Source organism: Scyliorhinus torazame, chromosome 27 (assembly GCF_047496885.1).
Source record: "Scyliorhinus torazame isolate Kashiwa2021f chromosome 27, sScyTor2.1, whole genome shotgun sequence".
Lineage (NCBI taxonomy): Eukaryota > Metazoa > Chordata > Chondrichthyes > Carcharhiniformes > Scyliorhinidae > Scyliorhinus > Scyliorhinus torazame.
The window spans coordinates 25,791,315-25,807,956 of NC_092733.1; the positions used below are offsets into that span (position 1 = coordinate 25,791,315).

General features: G+C 51.7%; 1 protein-coding gene across 1 annotated transcript in view; it reads left to right on the plus strand.

Moving 5' to 3' along the window:
• LOC140403321 (adhesion G protein-coupled receptor E3-like) overlaps window positions 1–16,642 on the plus strand; it is an 82,163-nt gene that overhangs the window by 42,209 nt on the left and 23,312 nt on the right. The window contains exons 8-11 of the mRNA XM_072491171.1: window positions 8,341–8,518; window positions 12,546–12,662; window positions 13,763–13,944; window positions 15,160–15,330. Of these exons, the coding sequence (XP_072347272.1) occupies window positions 8,341–8,518; window positions 12,546–12,662; window positions 13,763–13,944; window positions 15,160–15,330 (648 nt within the window). The remainder of the gene's footprint in view (window positions 1–8,340; window positions 8,519–12,545; window positions 12,663–13,762; window positions 13,945–15,159; window positions 15,331–16,642) is intronic.

Here is a 16,642-nt window from a genome sequence, read left to right on the forward strand (position 1 = left end):
CCAAACAACATCCAGAAGACAAAAGAAACACCTTTTAACAGAAGCACATCAGGTTTACATTCACTACTGAGAACATTTATAATTCTGTATTCACCGAATGATCAAGAGATAGTCTTTTCATGGCAGAGAGATCAACAGTACACCTGCTCTGTCTGGCTTCAGCTCCAACACTGAAAACGGAAGTAAAACACACCCTGCAGCAAACAGCCTAAAACAAAAGTAAAAAGCTGACAGACAGCCCAGCTCCACCCACACTCTGACATCGCTGATAAACACCCATTTCTTAAAGTACATTTCTTAAACACCCATTTCTTAAAGCACGGTAGCATGGTGATTAGCACAATTGCTTCACAGCTCCAGGGTCTCAGGTTCGATTCCCAGCTTGGGTCACTGTCTGTGCGGAGTCTGCACGTTCTTCCCGTGTGTGCGTGGGTTTCCTCCGGGTGTTCCGGTTTCCTCCCACAGTCCAAAGATGTGCAGGTTAGGTGGATTGGCCATGCTAAATTGCCCTTAGTGTTGGGTGGGGTTACTGGGTTATGGGGATAGGGTGGAGGTGTTGACCTTGGGTAGGGTGCTCTTTCCAAGAGCCGGTGCAGACTTGATGGGCTGAATGGCCTCCTTCTGCACTGTAAATTATATGATATTCTATGATGATAAAGGTACTCTCACATGACACCTTAGACATTTTAGTTATTTGTCAGTTGTGGTGTTAGTAATAAATAACTTTGTTTATAAAACAAAGTCTAACATTCTTTGTTTTCACGGCAATATTGAGATTCCACGTCAGCCCAATCAAAGAACATTATGGGGGGGGGGGTCTCCCAGCGCACGGGAGGCCCCCGGGGGGTCGGGTTCTGGGTAACATGGTATCCAGGCACTCCCGGTGTGCCAGGGTGTCTGGGTGGTGCTGCCAGTGTGCCAGGCTGGCAGCGACAAGGTGCCCGGGTGCCAGGTTGCCCGTGCCAGAGATCGGGCGGGAGGCGCCCTGCTGTTACGAAGTGGGTTGAGGGGGTCTCGAGGACCCCCTGAGAGGTACGTTGGAGTGTCGGGGGTGTGGGTCCAGAGGCCACGGTGGGGAGCCTGAGGGGGGTTGACCGATTGGGTGAGGCACATTCCCGACTGAGCCCCGTTTGCGAGCGAAATCGTTCTGAGCGCAGCCGCTTTCTGTGCCCAAAACGGGACTCTATTTTCGGGCCTACAATCGGGCCCCTAAATCTGTCCCCCCGAGTCACTGACCTCGCTGCTAAGGCGCTTCCCATCCATTCTATTCAGGCCACTCATAATTTTAAGCATCTCAGTCAAACCTCCCCGTCAGCCTCCTCCATTCTAAGGAGAGCAACCCCAACCAATCTAGTCTTTCCCCATCACTACAGCTTCCCAGACCTGGGTGGCAACATCCCCGTAAATCCCCTCCGTACCCTCTCTAGTGCAATTGCAACCTTTTCTATCCTTCCTCAGACGTGGGGACCAAAGTTTCCCACAGGAGTGGTCTCGCCCAGGCCCCTAATACGACTGGAACAAAACATTCTTACATAAAGGCCGATTGCCTTTCTTGATCATGCACATCATACACGTCCGTGCGCACATCATACACGTCTGTGCCCACATCATACATGTGTGTGCACACATCATACACGTCTGTGCACACATCATACACGTCTGTGCCCAATACCCGAGCAGTGTGCACGATGCCTTCATCCTGGCGCACTCGACGACTCCTGACATGTTTGAGACCCCCCCCCCCCCCCCCCCGCTACACCCCCCCACCCCTCCCGCGGGCTGGGGGGGTTGGAGCTATCGACTGCGGACGTGGCTGGTGACACCACCTGGAGGCCATAGACCGACACTGAGACCCGCTACAACGACGCCCATGCCACAACCGGGGACGTGAGCAAGCAGTGCTTCGGCCCGCCTCCTGAAGATGGGGTTGAGGTGCCTGGACGGGTTCTGGAGGGGCCCTCCAGTATGGCGCTGAGAGGGTCGCGCGCATCGTGGCGGCCTGCCGCATCCTCCAGGACGTCATGCAGCATCACCCAGGCAGGCACGTGAGGCCGCGCGACCTGTGCGCCAGGGCCAACGCGCTTGGGACACTCTGATCACCTCCAGATACACCGATTGGGGGGGGGGACACTGGTCAGGGGCATGGATACCGCATCCCACCCCCACATTCCCTGTCCACCCAGGGAGCACTGAGGCAGGTTGTAACATGTTAACAGGTGTTTACTGTGTACAAATATTTAGATACGTGCCCTAACCACTATAACTAAATTGTGCTCTGCACCCTTGCCACCTTAACTGGTGTCTAACTTTCTGGCCTTACGGGCCCCAACGGTATGTCAAAGTGGATACCCAGATGATAGAATTGGAGTGGAGGCAGCCTGCTGTGATTCCTGCCATGCCATCTGGGTCCTCATTGGTGGGCGTCTTCCAAGGTGACTGGGCCTGGATGAGCCCTCTGCTGCTCGGGTGTCCCGAGTGGCGCGGTGCCACCCTGTTCTGCCAGCTGGCCAACAGATGCACCAGGGACAGGAGGGGGAGGAGTCCGAGGTGCGGGGATGTACAGGCAACTGCGGCATTCACCGGCACGGGACCTCCTCCCTCGGGGTGCCCAATGTCCCCCGGGCTACTCCCTGGGTCGGGGGTGCAGGCGGAGCTATCCCGCGAGGCTCCCTTGCCACCTGGCATTGCCAGTCCTGGAGGCCCGCTCTGGTCACGACCAGAGTCTGCACGCTCGCGGCCGTGGAGCACAGGGCGTGGACCATCTCTGTCTGGGACTGAGCCACCTCGCCCAGTGTCTGCGCCACGACAGCCAGCATTTGGGCAATGCCGCCGGCGTTCCCACCACGTGACTGGGCGACGCTCAAGGGCACCGCTGCAAGTTCCAGGGGGTCCTGCCTGTGAGAGGGCAGCCCTGTCTTCGGCCTCGGCCAGCGCCTGCACAGACTGCCCCAGGCCTTGGACACGCTGATCCATGGCCTGGGTGCCATGCATGGACGGCACCACCTCCTGCTGCTGCACCCGGTTGGACTCTTCCAACTGCACCCGCAGGTGCTGGATGCCCGCCGACAGCCCGTCATGTCGCCCTGGCTCTGTGACTGCATCACCACGATCGATGGGACTGTCTGGTCCAGAAGGCCGAAACCTGTCTGGGTGGCAGCTAATTCCTGAGGTCGGCCCGCACTCCGACCTTCCGCCCCCTCGGGTGTTCCTACCTCCACCTGCTGTACCGGGTCAGCTGCGTGGTGCTCACCAGATAGTGTCCCAGAAGCCTCTTCACTAAAGTGCCCAATCGAGGTGAGTGTGGGGGGGGGTTGGGGTGAGGGTTGGAGTGAAGGTGGGGGTGAGGGTGTGGGTGAGGATTGGGTTGAGGGCAGTTTGGGGGTGAAGGTGTGGGTGGTGTGGGGTGAAGGTGAGGGTGAGGGTGATGGTAGGGGTGAGGGTGAGGGTTGGGGTGAGCGTGGGGTGAGGTTAGGGGTGAGGGCGGTGTGGAGTGAGGGTGGTGTGGGGGTGAGGGTGAGTTTGAGGGTGGGAGTGGTCTGTGGGTGAGGGTAGGCGTTAGGGTGAGGGTTGGAGTGAAGGTGGGGATGAGGGTGAGGATTGGGTTTAGGGTGAGGGTGGGAGTGGGGGTGGGGTGAGGGTAGGGATTGGGGTGAGGGTGAGAGTGGGGGTGAGGGTGGGAGTGGGGGTGAGGGTGGGGGTTGGAGTGAAGGGCAGGGTGAGGGTGAGGATTGGGTTTAGGGTGAGAGTGGTGTGGGGGTGAGGGTGAGGGTGAGGGTGGGGGTGAGGGTGGGGGTTTGAGTGAAGGTGGGGGTGAGAGTGAGGATTGGATTGAGGGCGGTTTGGGGGTGAGGGCAGTGTGGGGTGAGGATGGGGGAGAGGGTGATGATAAGGGTTAGGGTGAGGTTATGGGTGAGGGCAGTGTGGGGGTGAGGGTGGTGTGGGGGTGAGGGTGGGGTGGGGGTGAGGGCGATGTGGGGGTGAGGGCGGTGTGGGGGCGAGGGTGGTGTGGGGGCGAGGGTGGTGTGGAGGTGAGGGTGGAGTGGGGGCGAGGGTGTTGTGGGGTGAGAGTGGTGTGGGGGTGAGGGTGGGGGTGAGGGTGCGGGTGGTGTGTGGGAGAGGGTGAGGGTTGGAGTGAAGGTGGGGGTGAGGGTGAGGATTGGGTTGAGAGTGATGGTAGGGGTGAGGTTGGGGGTGGGGGCGGTGTGGTGGTGAGACTGAGGGTGAGGGTTGGGGTGAGGTTTGGACTGAAGGAGGGGGTGAGGGTGGGAGTGTGGGTAAGGGTGAGGGTTGGCATGAGGTTTGGAGTGAAGGTGGGGGTGAGGGTGGTGTGGGGTCTAAATGGGGAAATACTTAGCAAATCAGAAGCACAAAGGGACCTGGGAGTCCTTGTTCATGGTACGAAGTCTTACAACACCAGGTTAAAGTCCAACAGGTTTGTTTCGATGTCACTAGCTTTCGGTGCGCTGCTCCTTCCTTAAGGTTAACGTGCAGGTTCAGTCGGCAGTTAGGAAGGCAAATGTAATGTTAGCATTCACGTCGAGAGGGCTAGAATACAAGACCAGGGATGTACTTCTGAGGCTGTATAAGGCTCTGGTCAGACCCCATTTGGAGTATTGTGAGCAGTTTGGGGCCCCGTATCTAAGGAAGAATGTGTTGGCCTTGGAAAGGGTCCAGAGGAGGTTCACAAGAATGATCCCTGGAATGAAGAGCTTGTCGTATGAGGAACGGTTGAGGACTCTGGGTCTGTACTCATTGGAGTTTAGAAGGATGAGGGGGGATTTTATTGAAACTTACAGGATACTGCGGGGCCGGGATAGAGTGGACGTGGAGAGGATGTTTCCACTTGTCGGAAAAACTAGAACCAGAGGACACCATCTCAGATTAAACGGACGATCCTTTAAAACGGAGATGAGGAGGAATTTCTTCAGCCAGAGGGTGGTGAATCTGTGGAACTCTTTGCCGCAGAAGGCTGTGGAGGCCAAATCACTGAGTGTCTTTAAGACAGAGATAGATAGGTTCTTGATTAATAAGGGTGATTAACAAGATAGAGGCCATATTCTCAACTTGCGCTCAGGATGCAGCAGACCAGCTGCGGAACACCGCCAAACAGATGAGACAACAATACTATGCCACCTATATGCATACCAAGAACAGAAAGCTTGAGAAACTTGGCATCACCACCGGCAGCAACCAAGCCACCCCCGGTGTCACAGTAGAAAACAATACAGGGAAATCTATTGTCAACTTGTCAGACTACACCCTTCAACCAGACGAAATCAAAGTCCTCAGCAGAGGGCTCAATTTCTGCACCACCACCAAAATGGGCCCCATCAGTCTCGCGGCAGACACGGAGGAATTCATCAGGCGAATGAGGCTCCGGGAATTCTTCCACAGACCCCAAGAGGCCAACAGCAAACCCAAGCAGACTACCAATGAACCGGAACAGCAGACCGAGAGATCTGCGGTGCGGCAACCGAAGAGGAAAGAGTCGAATTGGACCCCTCCGGAAGGCCGCTGCCTTTGACTCGACATGTATGCTCAAGCCGTCAGGAGTCGCGTCAATGCCAGATTCATCAGTCGCATTCACAAGACAGCCCCGAACGTCACCCAAGCACAACGCAATGCCATCCGCGCTCTCAAGACCAACCACAGCATCGTCATCAAACCAGCAGACAAAGGGGGGGCCACTGTCGTACTGAACAGAACGGACTACTGCAAAGAAGTATACCGACAACTGAACAACCAAGAACACTACAGACAGTTACCTGCAGATCCGACCAAGGAACACATCCGCCAACTTAACAGACTGATCAAGACCTTGGATCCAGATCTTCAGAGCACCCTACGTGCTCTCATCCCACGTACTCCCCGCATTGGAGATCTCTACTGCCTCCCGAAAATACATAAGGCCAACACACCAGGCCGCCCTATCGTTTCAGGTAATGGGACCCTGTGTGAGAAACTCTCTGGCTACATCGAGGGCATCTTGAAACCCATCGTACAAGGTACACCCAGCTTCTGTCGCGACACGACGGACTTCCTACAGAAACTCAGTTGAACCAGGAACATTCCTCGTCACAATGGACGTCTCGGCACTCTACACCAGCATCCCCCATGACGACGGCATTGCTGCAACAGCCTCAGTACTCAACACCGACAATTGCCAATCTCCAGACGCAATTCTGCAACTCATCCGCTTCATTCTGGATCACAACGTCTTCACCTTCGACAACAAGTTCTTCATCCAGACGCACGGAACAGCCATGGGGACCAAATTCGCACCCCAATACGCCAACATCTTCATGCACAAGTTTGAACAGGACCTACTCACCGCACAGGACCTTCAACCGATGTTATACACCAGATACATCGATGACATTTTTTTCCTTTGGACCCACGGCGAAGAATCACTGAAACGACTACACAATGACATTAATAAGTTCCATCCAACCATCAGACTCACCATGGACTACTCTCCAAAATCAGTTGCATTCTTGGACACACTCGTCTCCATCAAGGACGGTCACCTCAGCACTTTGCTTTACCGCAAACCTACGGATAACCTCATGATGCTCCACTTCTCCAGCTTCCACCCTAAACACATTAAAGAAGCCATCCCCTATGGACAAGCGCTCCGTATACACAGGATCTGCTCAGACGAGGAGGAGCGTAACAGACATCTACAGACGTTGAAAGATGCCCTCGTACGAACGGGATATGGCACTCGACTCATCGATCGACAGTTCCAACGCGCCACAGCGAAAAACCGGACCGACCTCCTCAGAAGACAAACATGGGACACAACCGACAGAATACCCTTCGTCGTCCAGTACTTCCCCGGAGCGGAGAAACTACGTCATCTTCTTCACAGCCTTCAACACGTCATTGATGACGATGAACATCTTGCTAAGGTCATCCCCACACCCCCACTACTTGCCTTCAAACAACCGCGCAACCTCAAACGAACCATTGTTTGCAGCAAACTACCCAGTCTTCAGAACAGTGACCACGACACCACACAACCCTGTCATGGCAATCTCTGCAAGATGTGCCAGATCATCGACATGGATACCACTATTACACGTGAGAACACCACCCACCAGGTACGCGGTACATACTCGTGCGACTCGGCCAACGTTGTCTACCTCATACGCTGCAGGAAAGGATGCCCCGAAGCGTGGTACATTGGCGAGACCATGCAGACGCTGCGACAACGAATGAATGGACATCGCGCGACAATCACCAGGCAGGAATGTTCCCTTCCAGTCGGGGAACACTTCAGCAGTCAAGGGCATTCAGCCTCATCTCCGAGTAAGCGTTCTCCAAGACGGCCTTCAGGACCCGCGACAACGCAGAATCGCCGAGCAGAAACTTATAGCCAAGTTCCGCACACATGAGTGCGGCCTCAACCGGGACCTGGGATTCATGTCGCATTACATTCATCCCCCACCATCTGGCCTGCGAAATCCTACCAACTGTTCTGGCTTGGTACAATTCACACCTCTTGCACCTGGGGTTACCCCATCTCTGGATCTGTAAAGATTTAATCACCTGCTAATGCTCGCATTCCAAGCATTGTTTGGCATCTTTGAATTTGTCTATATATGTGTTTCTGGAACAGACCTCTTCATTCACTTGAGGAAGGAACAGCGCTCCGAAAGCTAGTGACATCGAAACAAACCTGATGGACTTTAACCTGGTGTTGTAAGACTTCGTACTGTGATTAATAAGGGGATCGGGGAGAAGGCAGGAGAATGGGGATGAGAAAAATATCAGCCATGATTGAATGGTGGAGCAGACTCGATGGGCCGAGTGGCCTAACTCTGCTCCTATGTCTTATGGTACTTCTGGTCTCTCCTCCACTACGTCCAGGAGGGTCTCCAGCTCGGCATCTGTAATTCGTGAAGCCGCTCTCCTCGCTGCCATCTTGTTGGCTGCGATGGTGTGGGGAGGGGGAGTGGCAGTGTGTATGTGCGGCTGCAGCTTGTCAGCCCCCTGAGTGTCAATCGCGAAACAGTCAAGGCTGGCACCGTTTCTCATTTTAATTGATTGTGTTCCACGTGGCGTTGGTGCTAGCCCCTTCGCAGTCCCTGAGTCGGTCCAGGTGCGGCGCCAGTTTTGCTGTCGTGAATGTCCACAAATTCTGCGTTGGCGTCAACACTTAGTCTCAGGAATGGAGAATGCTGCCATATCTGTTGAAATGGACCATAGCCAGATGGTCCAACAGCAAATCAGTGTCTTCGGGGGGCTAGCTGAAGAGTGAACGGGTACAAAGGAAAATAAAACACTGCCTGGTAAACCCTGAACGTGTCACTAATCGAGCATTTCCATTGGTTGCAGTTTGTTTCCAAAGCTATTGATGAACTTCCGTCCATCATTAGCAATTCTGAAGGTAAAAATCACATCAAACAGATTGAAGCCGTGACAGACTTCCTGAAGCATATGGAAGATACCTCCATGCGGCTGGCAGGAGATGCCGCTAGGCTGGGGGAGCAGAGGATAAAATCAGACATACTAGGTAACTTCAATAAGGTGTAACAAGATTCATTCTGGTGGGATTGCCGTGAAGATTGTGGATAGCATGAGGAATATCACAGGACTAACGTCTACACACTCCTTCTCAAACAAACCCAAAGTACCTCACTCAAACCATCCCATTGTACCTCACACAAACCATCCCATAGTGCCGCACACAAACCATCCCATAGTGCCCCACTCAAACTATCCCATAGTGCCTCACTCAAACCATTCCAATGTACCTCACACAAACCATCCCAAAGTACCTCACTCAAACCATTCCATTGTACCTCACACAAACCATCCCAATGTGCCTCACTCAAACCATTCCATTGTACCTCACACAAACCATCCCATAGTGCCGCATACAAACCATCCCATAGTGCCCCACTCAAACTATCCCATAGTGCCTCACTCAAACCATTCCATTGTACCTCACACAAACCATCCCAATGTGCCTCACTCAAACCATTCCATTGTACCTCACACAAACCATCCCATAGTGCCTCACTCAAACCATTCCAATGTACCTCACACAAACCATCCCATAGTGCCTCACTCAAACCATTCCATTGTGCCTCACACAAACCATCCCATAGTGCCGCATACAAACCATCCCATAGTGCCCCACTCAAACTATCCCATAGTGCCTCACTCAAACCATTCCATTGTACCTCACACAAACCATCCCGTAGTGCCGCATACAACCCATCCCATAGTGCATCACTCAAACCATCCGATTGTGCCTCACACAGACCATCCCATAGTGCCGCATTCAAACCATCCCATAGTGCCGCATACAAACCATCCCATAGTGCATCACTCAAACCATCCCATAGTGCATCACTCAAACCATTCCATAGTGCCGCATACAAACCATCCCATAGTGCCGCATACAAACCATCCCATAGTGCATCACTCAAACCATCCCATAGTGCATCACTCAAACCATTCCATAGTGCCTCATACAAACCATCCCATAGTGCATCACTCAAACCATTCCATCGTGCTTCATACAAACCATCCCATAGTGCCTCACTCAAACCATTCCATAGTACCTCACGCAAACCATCCCATAGTGCCGCATACAAACCATCCCATAGTGCATCACTCAAGCCATCCCATAGTGCATCACTCAAACCATCCCATAGTGCATCACTCAAACCATTCCATAGTGCCTCATACAAACCATCCCATAGTGCCTCACTCAAACCATTCCATAGTACCTCACGCAAACCATCCCATAGTGCTTCATACAAACCATCCCATAGTGCCTCACTCAAACCATTCCATAGTACCTCATACAAACCATCCCATAGTGCCGCATACAAACCATCCCATAGTGCATCACTCAAACCATCCCATAGTGCATCACTCAAAGCATCCCATAGTGCATCACTCAAACCATTCCATAGTGCCTCATACAAACCATCCCATAGTGCATCACTCAAACCATCCCATAGTGCATCACTCAAAGCATCCCATAGTGCCTCACTCAAACCATCCTATAGTGCCTCACACAAACCATCCCATAGTGCCTCACTCAAACCATCCCATAGTGCCTCACTCAAACCATCCCACAATGTTTCACAGCGGACAGTGTCACTGTTGTCCGGTTCGCAGAGGCAGCGGTCAGGTTGAGGCCTGCAAAATCCAACAAACAGCAGTGAGCACACCTGACCAATTGATCAGTTTTGGTCGAGAGCAAATGTTTTGCCGTGGCCTTTACTTGTTTTTTCCTCCAAGCCTGCTGTTCGTTCCTCTGTGTCGACCTGGGCCTTTGCAGCCCACTGACTTGTGTAAAATAGCCACCCCTCACCTCGCCCATCAAAACAACAGGACCCTTTTTAGTAGACCCCGGAGGTGCCCACACACAGTCGTTGAAAGAAACAAAGTTTTATTCCAATAACTATTATTTACACGGCAAGAAACTGGCTGACTTTATACAAAGGTTCAGCTATACGTGGTTTAGGGTTCCCCGCCCCCTTTAACAGGGGAGCCCATATCCGGCGTGGTTCACAGGGAGTTTAATCATTGTTACTTCATAAGTCTCGTGCAGTTTATGACACCCTTATACCCACACATAAACATAAAATGGGAAAAGAGTTGTAGGGTCAAAATGGTCTCCTTACTAGGTCTGCCCAGGTTTAGGATTGACAAAACCCATGATGGGAAGGGCAAGGGGTCATTTTGCATGCGCAAACCTCTCCGTGACAGTGCCCACGCTTAGATGTCCTTGCAGGTGGAGCATGTTGTCCCCACCTTTAGCTGGTCTTTCCGTTGTTCAAAGAGCTGAACAATGTTGGATCGGGGGGCTCGGCATTGGGAAGGGAGGGGAACGCTAAGAACCACCCCCTTCCTTGATTCCAATCACCCTTCCCCCGCGGCCCCCTACCCCTTCACCCCTCTCCGACTGGAGGGTGCATTGCTGGCAACTGCCATCTCCCCCCACCCCCCTCCTCTGCCACGGTCCCCGATGGTGCCCTTTGATTGGCCAGAAACTCCAAGGGGGCTGGATTTCATCGGCCTCCCTGACCCTGGGGAAGGCCCATGCTACCCAGTTAAGTGCCCGATTGGTACATAACTGGGCATGCGTTCCCAAAGGAGGACTGTCTCTCCAATGGCGAGTGAGATTCCTGTCACCTCCATCAGGTGATGTTCAAGGTTTCCACAGTATTACGATCCCAGACCCCAACAGTTGCTGGGATATGTGCGAGGATACTGGACCGAAACTCCGATATTTGAGTTTATTTGTAAGTCTGCGTGTGAAGAATGATTTGATCCAGAAGCGATTGCACGAAGAAATAGGGATTTGGTATTTTTAAAACAAAACTTTATTATGAATGCAATATTGAACTATTGAACTTCACACTTGAGAAGAACAGTTTACAATTACTCCTTAAACACTACTACTCAATTCCCCTTTAAACAACAAGAAAATAAACATATAGCTCTCAATCCATCTTAAAATCTGCATGGCGTAGACTGCTACTTGCTTTACTGAACAACTTTAGGGTTAGAACCCCTTCAGACTCTGGCTGAATATATTCAAAAGGTTGGTTCATCTGCCATGTTCCAGCTTCCTCCTTGTCCTTAGACCAGACTGCTCTGCTTTAAATATTATTACTATTTTGATAACTCCCTACTGGGAGAGAAAACTGCTATTATAAAGTTGGGAAAGGAGTTCCACACCGAGCCGAACAGGTTGGGTAAAAGGAAAAATGTTTAATGCAACAGAACAAGAGTTACTATACTACAGGAGCCAGCTCACAGTTCATGGTCTTCCGGTTTTATACAGGATGTAGAAGGGGGCGGCCCATCCTTCAGTGGGGGAGTGTGTATTCCCCATAGTCCTTTGGGAATATCAATCCACCAGTCCCATAAGTGTCCCATGATCTGCTTAAGGTTTCATTAGTGTTCCATGAACTGCTTAACCCCACGTTAAGACATCAACCCCAGATCAGACATCAACTCCTCTCCAAAGCATTCTCAAAATGCCTCTTAGCTCCACCCAGCAGTGACATCATCTCTCCAAGATGAAAGAAAACCCCAAATATCTTTCCAGACTAAAAGCACATTTACTCCCCAGGGACTTTCCCCGGTCAAACCACAGAGCATTAGCCCAGACTGAAAAACACATTCCTCTGGTCAATTTCACCTTTGGCCTCCTAAAAAACCCCAGGGCCTGCAAAAATAGGATTCATTTTAAAAAAAACGTGACCACTGCAGTCAAGCACACTTTAACCCCAGTCCTTAAACCCTTATATTGCCCCAATATTGAGAATTCAATATACTCCAACTCCTCCATTCGTCGCAACAGTGATTGAGACACAAACCATGACAACACTCAGGGTTAAATTGTATCAATGGATGAAGGCAATGGGTTGGAGGGAAATGGGAGCAAAGTGGGTATCTGTGCACATGGAGGGTAAATCATCACATGGACAAACGCCTTAGTGTATCTGTGTTGTAATTATAATGTGTTTCTCAGCGAAAACCCACCAATTATGATTGATTCTTCTTTCCAGAGGTCACTGTGCAAGCATTTAAAATACAGCCTGGGGTCGGCGGACCGGCCCAGTTAGCGACAGCCACTACTGCAGTCAATTTGGACCAGACCGCGATCAAAGGAAACCAGAAGTCTGGTAACGTTGGCTCCTGCTTTACATGCTGACTGTCTATAGATAAAGGCACATAACCGAGGGGAGCCTTCTCCCAGTCGGCCCCACGGTGACCTCAGGTGAACTGCATAAGTCCGACAAGGAATTCAGGAAGATTGTCTGTATTCAGATAGGTTATTGGGAATAGGACGGCAATGTAAGATAATCAGTGAAGCTCATAATGGGCTCATTTACCTTTGCTGGAAATGGCATACATTTATCTATTCTGTGCAAACTAAAGGGATATGCCCAAGCCTTGAACTTTTTAAAATTGCCCAGGAGCTTAAGCAGCCTATTGCTTTTCCCATGGCAATGCCTTGGCCAATCAGAGTCGACTTGTCAACTAATCAGTACCCTTCACTCCTGCCTTGTCAATTGTTGTCTTTCTTTTCAATTTGGTCCACAAGAATGATCCCCGGAATGAAGAGCTTCTCGTATGAGGAGCGGTTGAGGACGTTTGATCTGTGCTCGTTGGAAATTAGAGGGATGAGGGGGAATTTCTTCTATGGAGCTCATTGCCGCAGAAGGCTGCAGAGTCCAAGTCACTGAGTGTCTTTGAGACAGAAGTAGATAGGTTCTTGATTAGCAAGGGGATCAGGGGTTATGGGGGGAAGGCAGGACAATGGGGATGGGAAACATATCAGCCATGATTGAATGGCGGAGCAGACTCGATGGGTCGAATGATCGAATTCTGCTCCTCGGCCTTATGATCTTATGGTCTTAAATTTGGTATTCTTGTGTTTGTCCTGATGAGTGCAAGGTGAAAAACTTCAGCAACATGTACTCTCTTCTCAGAAATTGTAAAGAATATGAAACGGTTAACTCAAAAGGAGTGGCGGTTCTCTTTTTTCATCGGTCCACCTTTTGAATTGGCTCTCTGCAACTCTTTGAACCCTTCACATTGCCCTTGCCTTGCTGAATCTCTCCAGAACCCAACCCCTGAATGATGATTGGCCTTCCTACTTTTAAACGTTCGCTCTCGTGCCCTAGGTGTTGACTCCATCGCACCACAGGGAACAATTAATGTCATGTCATCTTGCACTTCCTGTCCTGGTTAATGCTGTCAATCTGCACTCCATACACAGGAATAGCTTCAATAGCTACCATCATCTTAAGTGGCTCAGTATCTGGAATGGATGTGGGTTTACGGGAAAACATAAACAAGACCAAGCAAACGTTGGCGACTGATGTGCTGACGGTCTCTGTGAGCAGCCAGAAGAAAGGAAAACTGTCCTCTCCAATCAGCTTAAACTTCACCCTGACGGAGGTTGGTAACAGTTTTCTTTGGAAGACGGAAGGTTGAAGGGTGTAATTTCATTGATGTGCATTTAATTATGAGGGTCCAAGTTAGAATGTATTGGAGTGACCCACTTCCATTCATTCTAACTCCCTTCGCTACGCAGACTTTGTTCTGTTTCCACCGCTGGCAATTCCCGGAACAGGTCGCTCGGCTGTCGCCAGGGGGCTTGTAGCTTGCAGCCCCTCCCCATCAAGTGTGGCTGACACCAAAACCTCTCCCGCTCTTACTGTAAGCCATTGGCGTGTTTGGAAGGATCTTGCAGGTTGACGCTCTCAACCTGTTTGGCCGCGTTGCGAATGCACCTTCCTCGGCCGTCAAGTCCTGGGGTGGGACTCGAACACGGAGCTGCTGGCTCGGAGGCAGGGGCGCGAGCCCACTGCCCCACAATCTCCATTATTGCAGAGGTCAACAGCGAGCAGACATTGACTTCAGGTCATTGGTGCAAGGATTAGGAGGGGAGGCGGCACAGTGGTTAGCACTGCGGCCTCACAACTCCAGGGTCCCAGGTTCGATTCCCGGCTTGGGTCACTGTCTATGCGGAGTCTGCACATTCTCCCCGTGTGTGCGTGGGTTTCCTCTGGGTGCTCCGGTTTCCTCCCACAGTCCAAAGATGTGCAGGTTAGGTGGATTGGCTATGCCAAATTGCCCCCTTGGTGTCCAAAAGGTGAGGTGGGGTTGCGGGGATAGGGTGGAGGTGTGGGCTTAAGTAGGATGCTCTTTCCAAGGGCCATGCAGACCCAATGGGTCGAATGGCCTCCTTCTGCACTGTAGGGATTCTATTCTAGGATAATATTTTCACCCAGTGGTTGAAGGCAGTTTGGAACTCACTGCCTGAGAGAGTGATAGAGGGAGGAAACCTTAACCGCTTTTGAAAAATACTCAGATGTGCACTTGAAGTGTTGTAACCTACAGGGGTACGAGCCAAGAGCTGCTAGGTGGGATGGACCTGGGTAACTGGCACAGAGAATAGGGCCCAATGGCCTCCTTCCATGCGGAAAAGACATTGATCTTTCTCTGGTTAACATGGGAGGGAGAACGGAGCGGACATTGTTGAGACTCGGGGCCAATGACGATGGCGCGGGGAACTTAAACCAACGGTGGCCTCTTACTGTTCTGTAATACTCTTCAACCACCAATATCAAATCAACGCTACGTTGTTTCTCTCTTTTTTTTATTTGCCAGACGGGATACACGAATCGGAATGCGCTGTGTGTGTACTGGAGCAGCGACGCGAGAGGCTCGGGCTGGCAGCCTGATGGTTGCAGAGTGATCAGTTACGAGAGGGATCAGGTGGCGTGCAGCTGCTCGCACCTGACCAGCTTTGCTGTGCTGCTTTCAACGTACCCGATCCCGGTACGATCCCCGTCTCTCGGGCCGTGTGCGAAGCGGCAAAGTGCGCCTCAGGAACAACGACTGGGGGGGGGGGGGGGGGGGGGGGCGGATCAAGGGAAATGAAGCCACTTCCCCCTTTGTCGCCAATCGTGCACCAAGGGCTGGGGAAGCAATACTGTGGGCTCGTCAATCAGAGCAGAACGCTGAGTGTGCGGAAAACCTGAAAGGGAAACAGACCTCCCGGTCGAATCCGGTCCACCATTCATTTTGTTCCAGGCCAGCTCCCATGGCCCGCCTTTGATGCAGTGTGATGTGCAAGTACCTTTAAGGCAGCGTGCCTTCAAATGCTGTTCATCATTACCCCCCTGATATCTGATCCCGTGACTCAGTCGATAGAATCGGGCAGTCAGATCTGGCCCCCAGAGCCCACGGGTCACCATTCTCCACATATAGTCTTCCCTTCAAACAAAGAACCCACATTCATGGAAAAAACAGACACTAGCAATGCCCAGCTGGTCTGGCAGCATCGGCGGAGAGGGAAACTGAGTTAACGTTTCTGAAGATGAGTCACACAGACTCGAAACTATCTCCCTCTCTCTCTCTATCTCCCCCCTCTCTCTCTCCCACTCTCTCTCTCTCTCTATCTCACCCTCTTTCTCTCTATCTCTCCCCCCTTTCTCTATCTATCCCTCACTCTCTCGCTCTCTCTATCTCTCCCGAACTCTCTCTATCTTTCCATCCCTCTCTCTCTCAATCTCTCCCTTTCCCTCTCACGCTGTCTGTCTCTGCCTCTCTCTCCCCCTCTCTCTCCCACTCTCTCTACCTCTCGCTCTCTCTCCCCCTCTCTCTCCCACTCTCTCTACCTCTCTCTCTCTCTCCCTCTCTCTCTCTCTCCCACTCGCTCTCTATCTCTTCCTCTCTCTCTATCTCTCTCTCTCTCTGTCTCTCTCTGTCTCCCTCTCTGTCTCTCTATCTCCCTCTCTCTCTCTCTTTCTCTCTCCCACTCTCTCTCTCTATCTCTCGTCATGATATGCGGACACACACATAATGATATACAGACAGGCAGCTAATGGACACAGAGAACAGGACATGACCAATAAGCAGGCAGGACACTCAAGGGTGAGATCTGACAATAAAAGACACGAGTCACTCACACTCCACCTCTTTCCACTGATGAACATCTAGAGAGTCAGTCAAGGGTGTTGTTACAATCTCACACCCCCACCACGTGGCTAAGAGCTAGTCTGGTTCAGTCAGACAGAGTAACCACACTTAAGTTAGCAGAGAGTCGAGCTCACAGAGAACTGTGCTAACTGTGCTATTAGTTCAATAA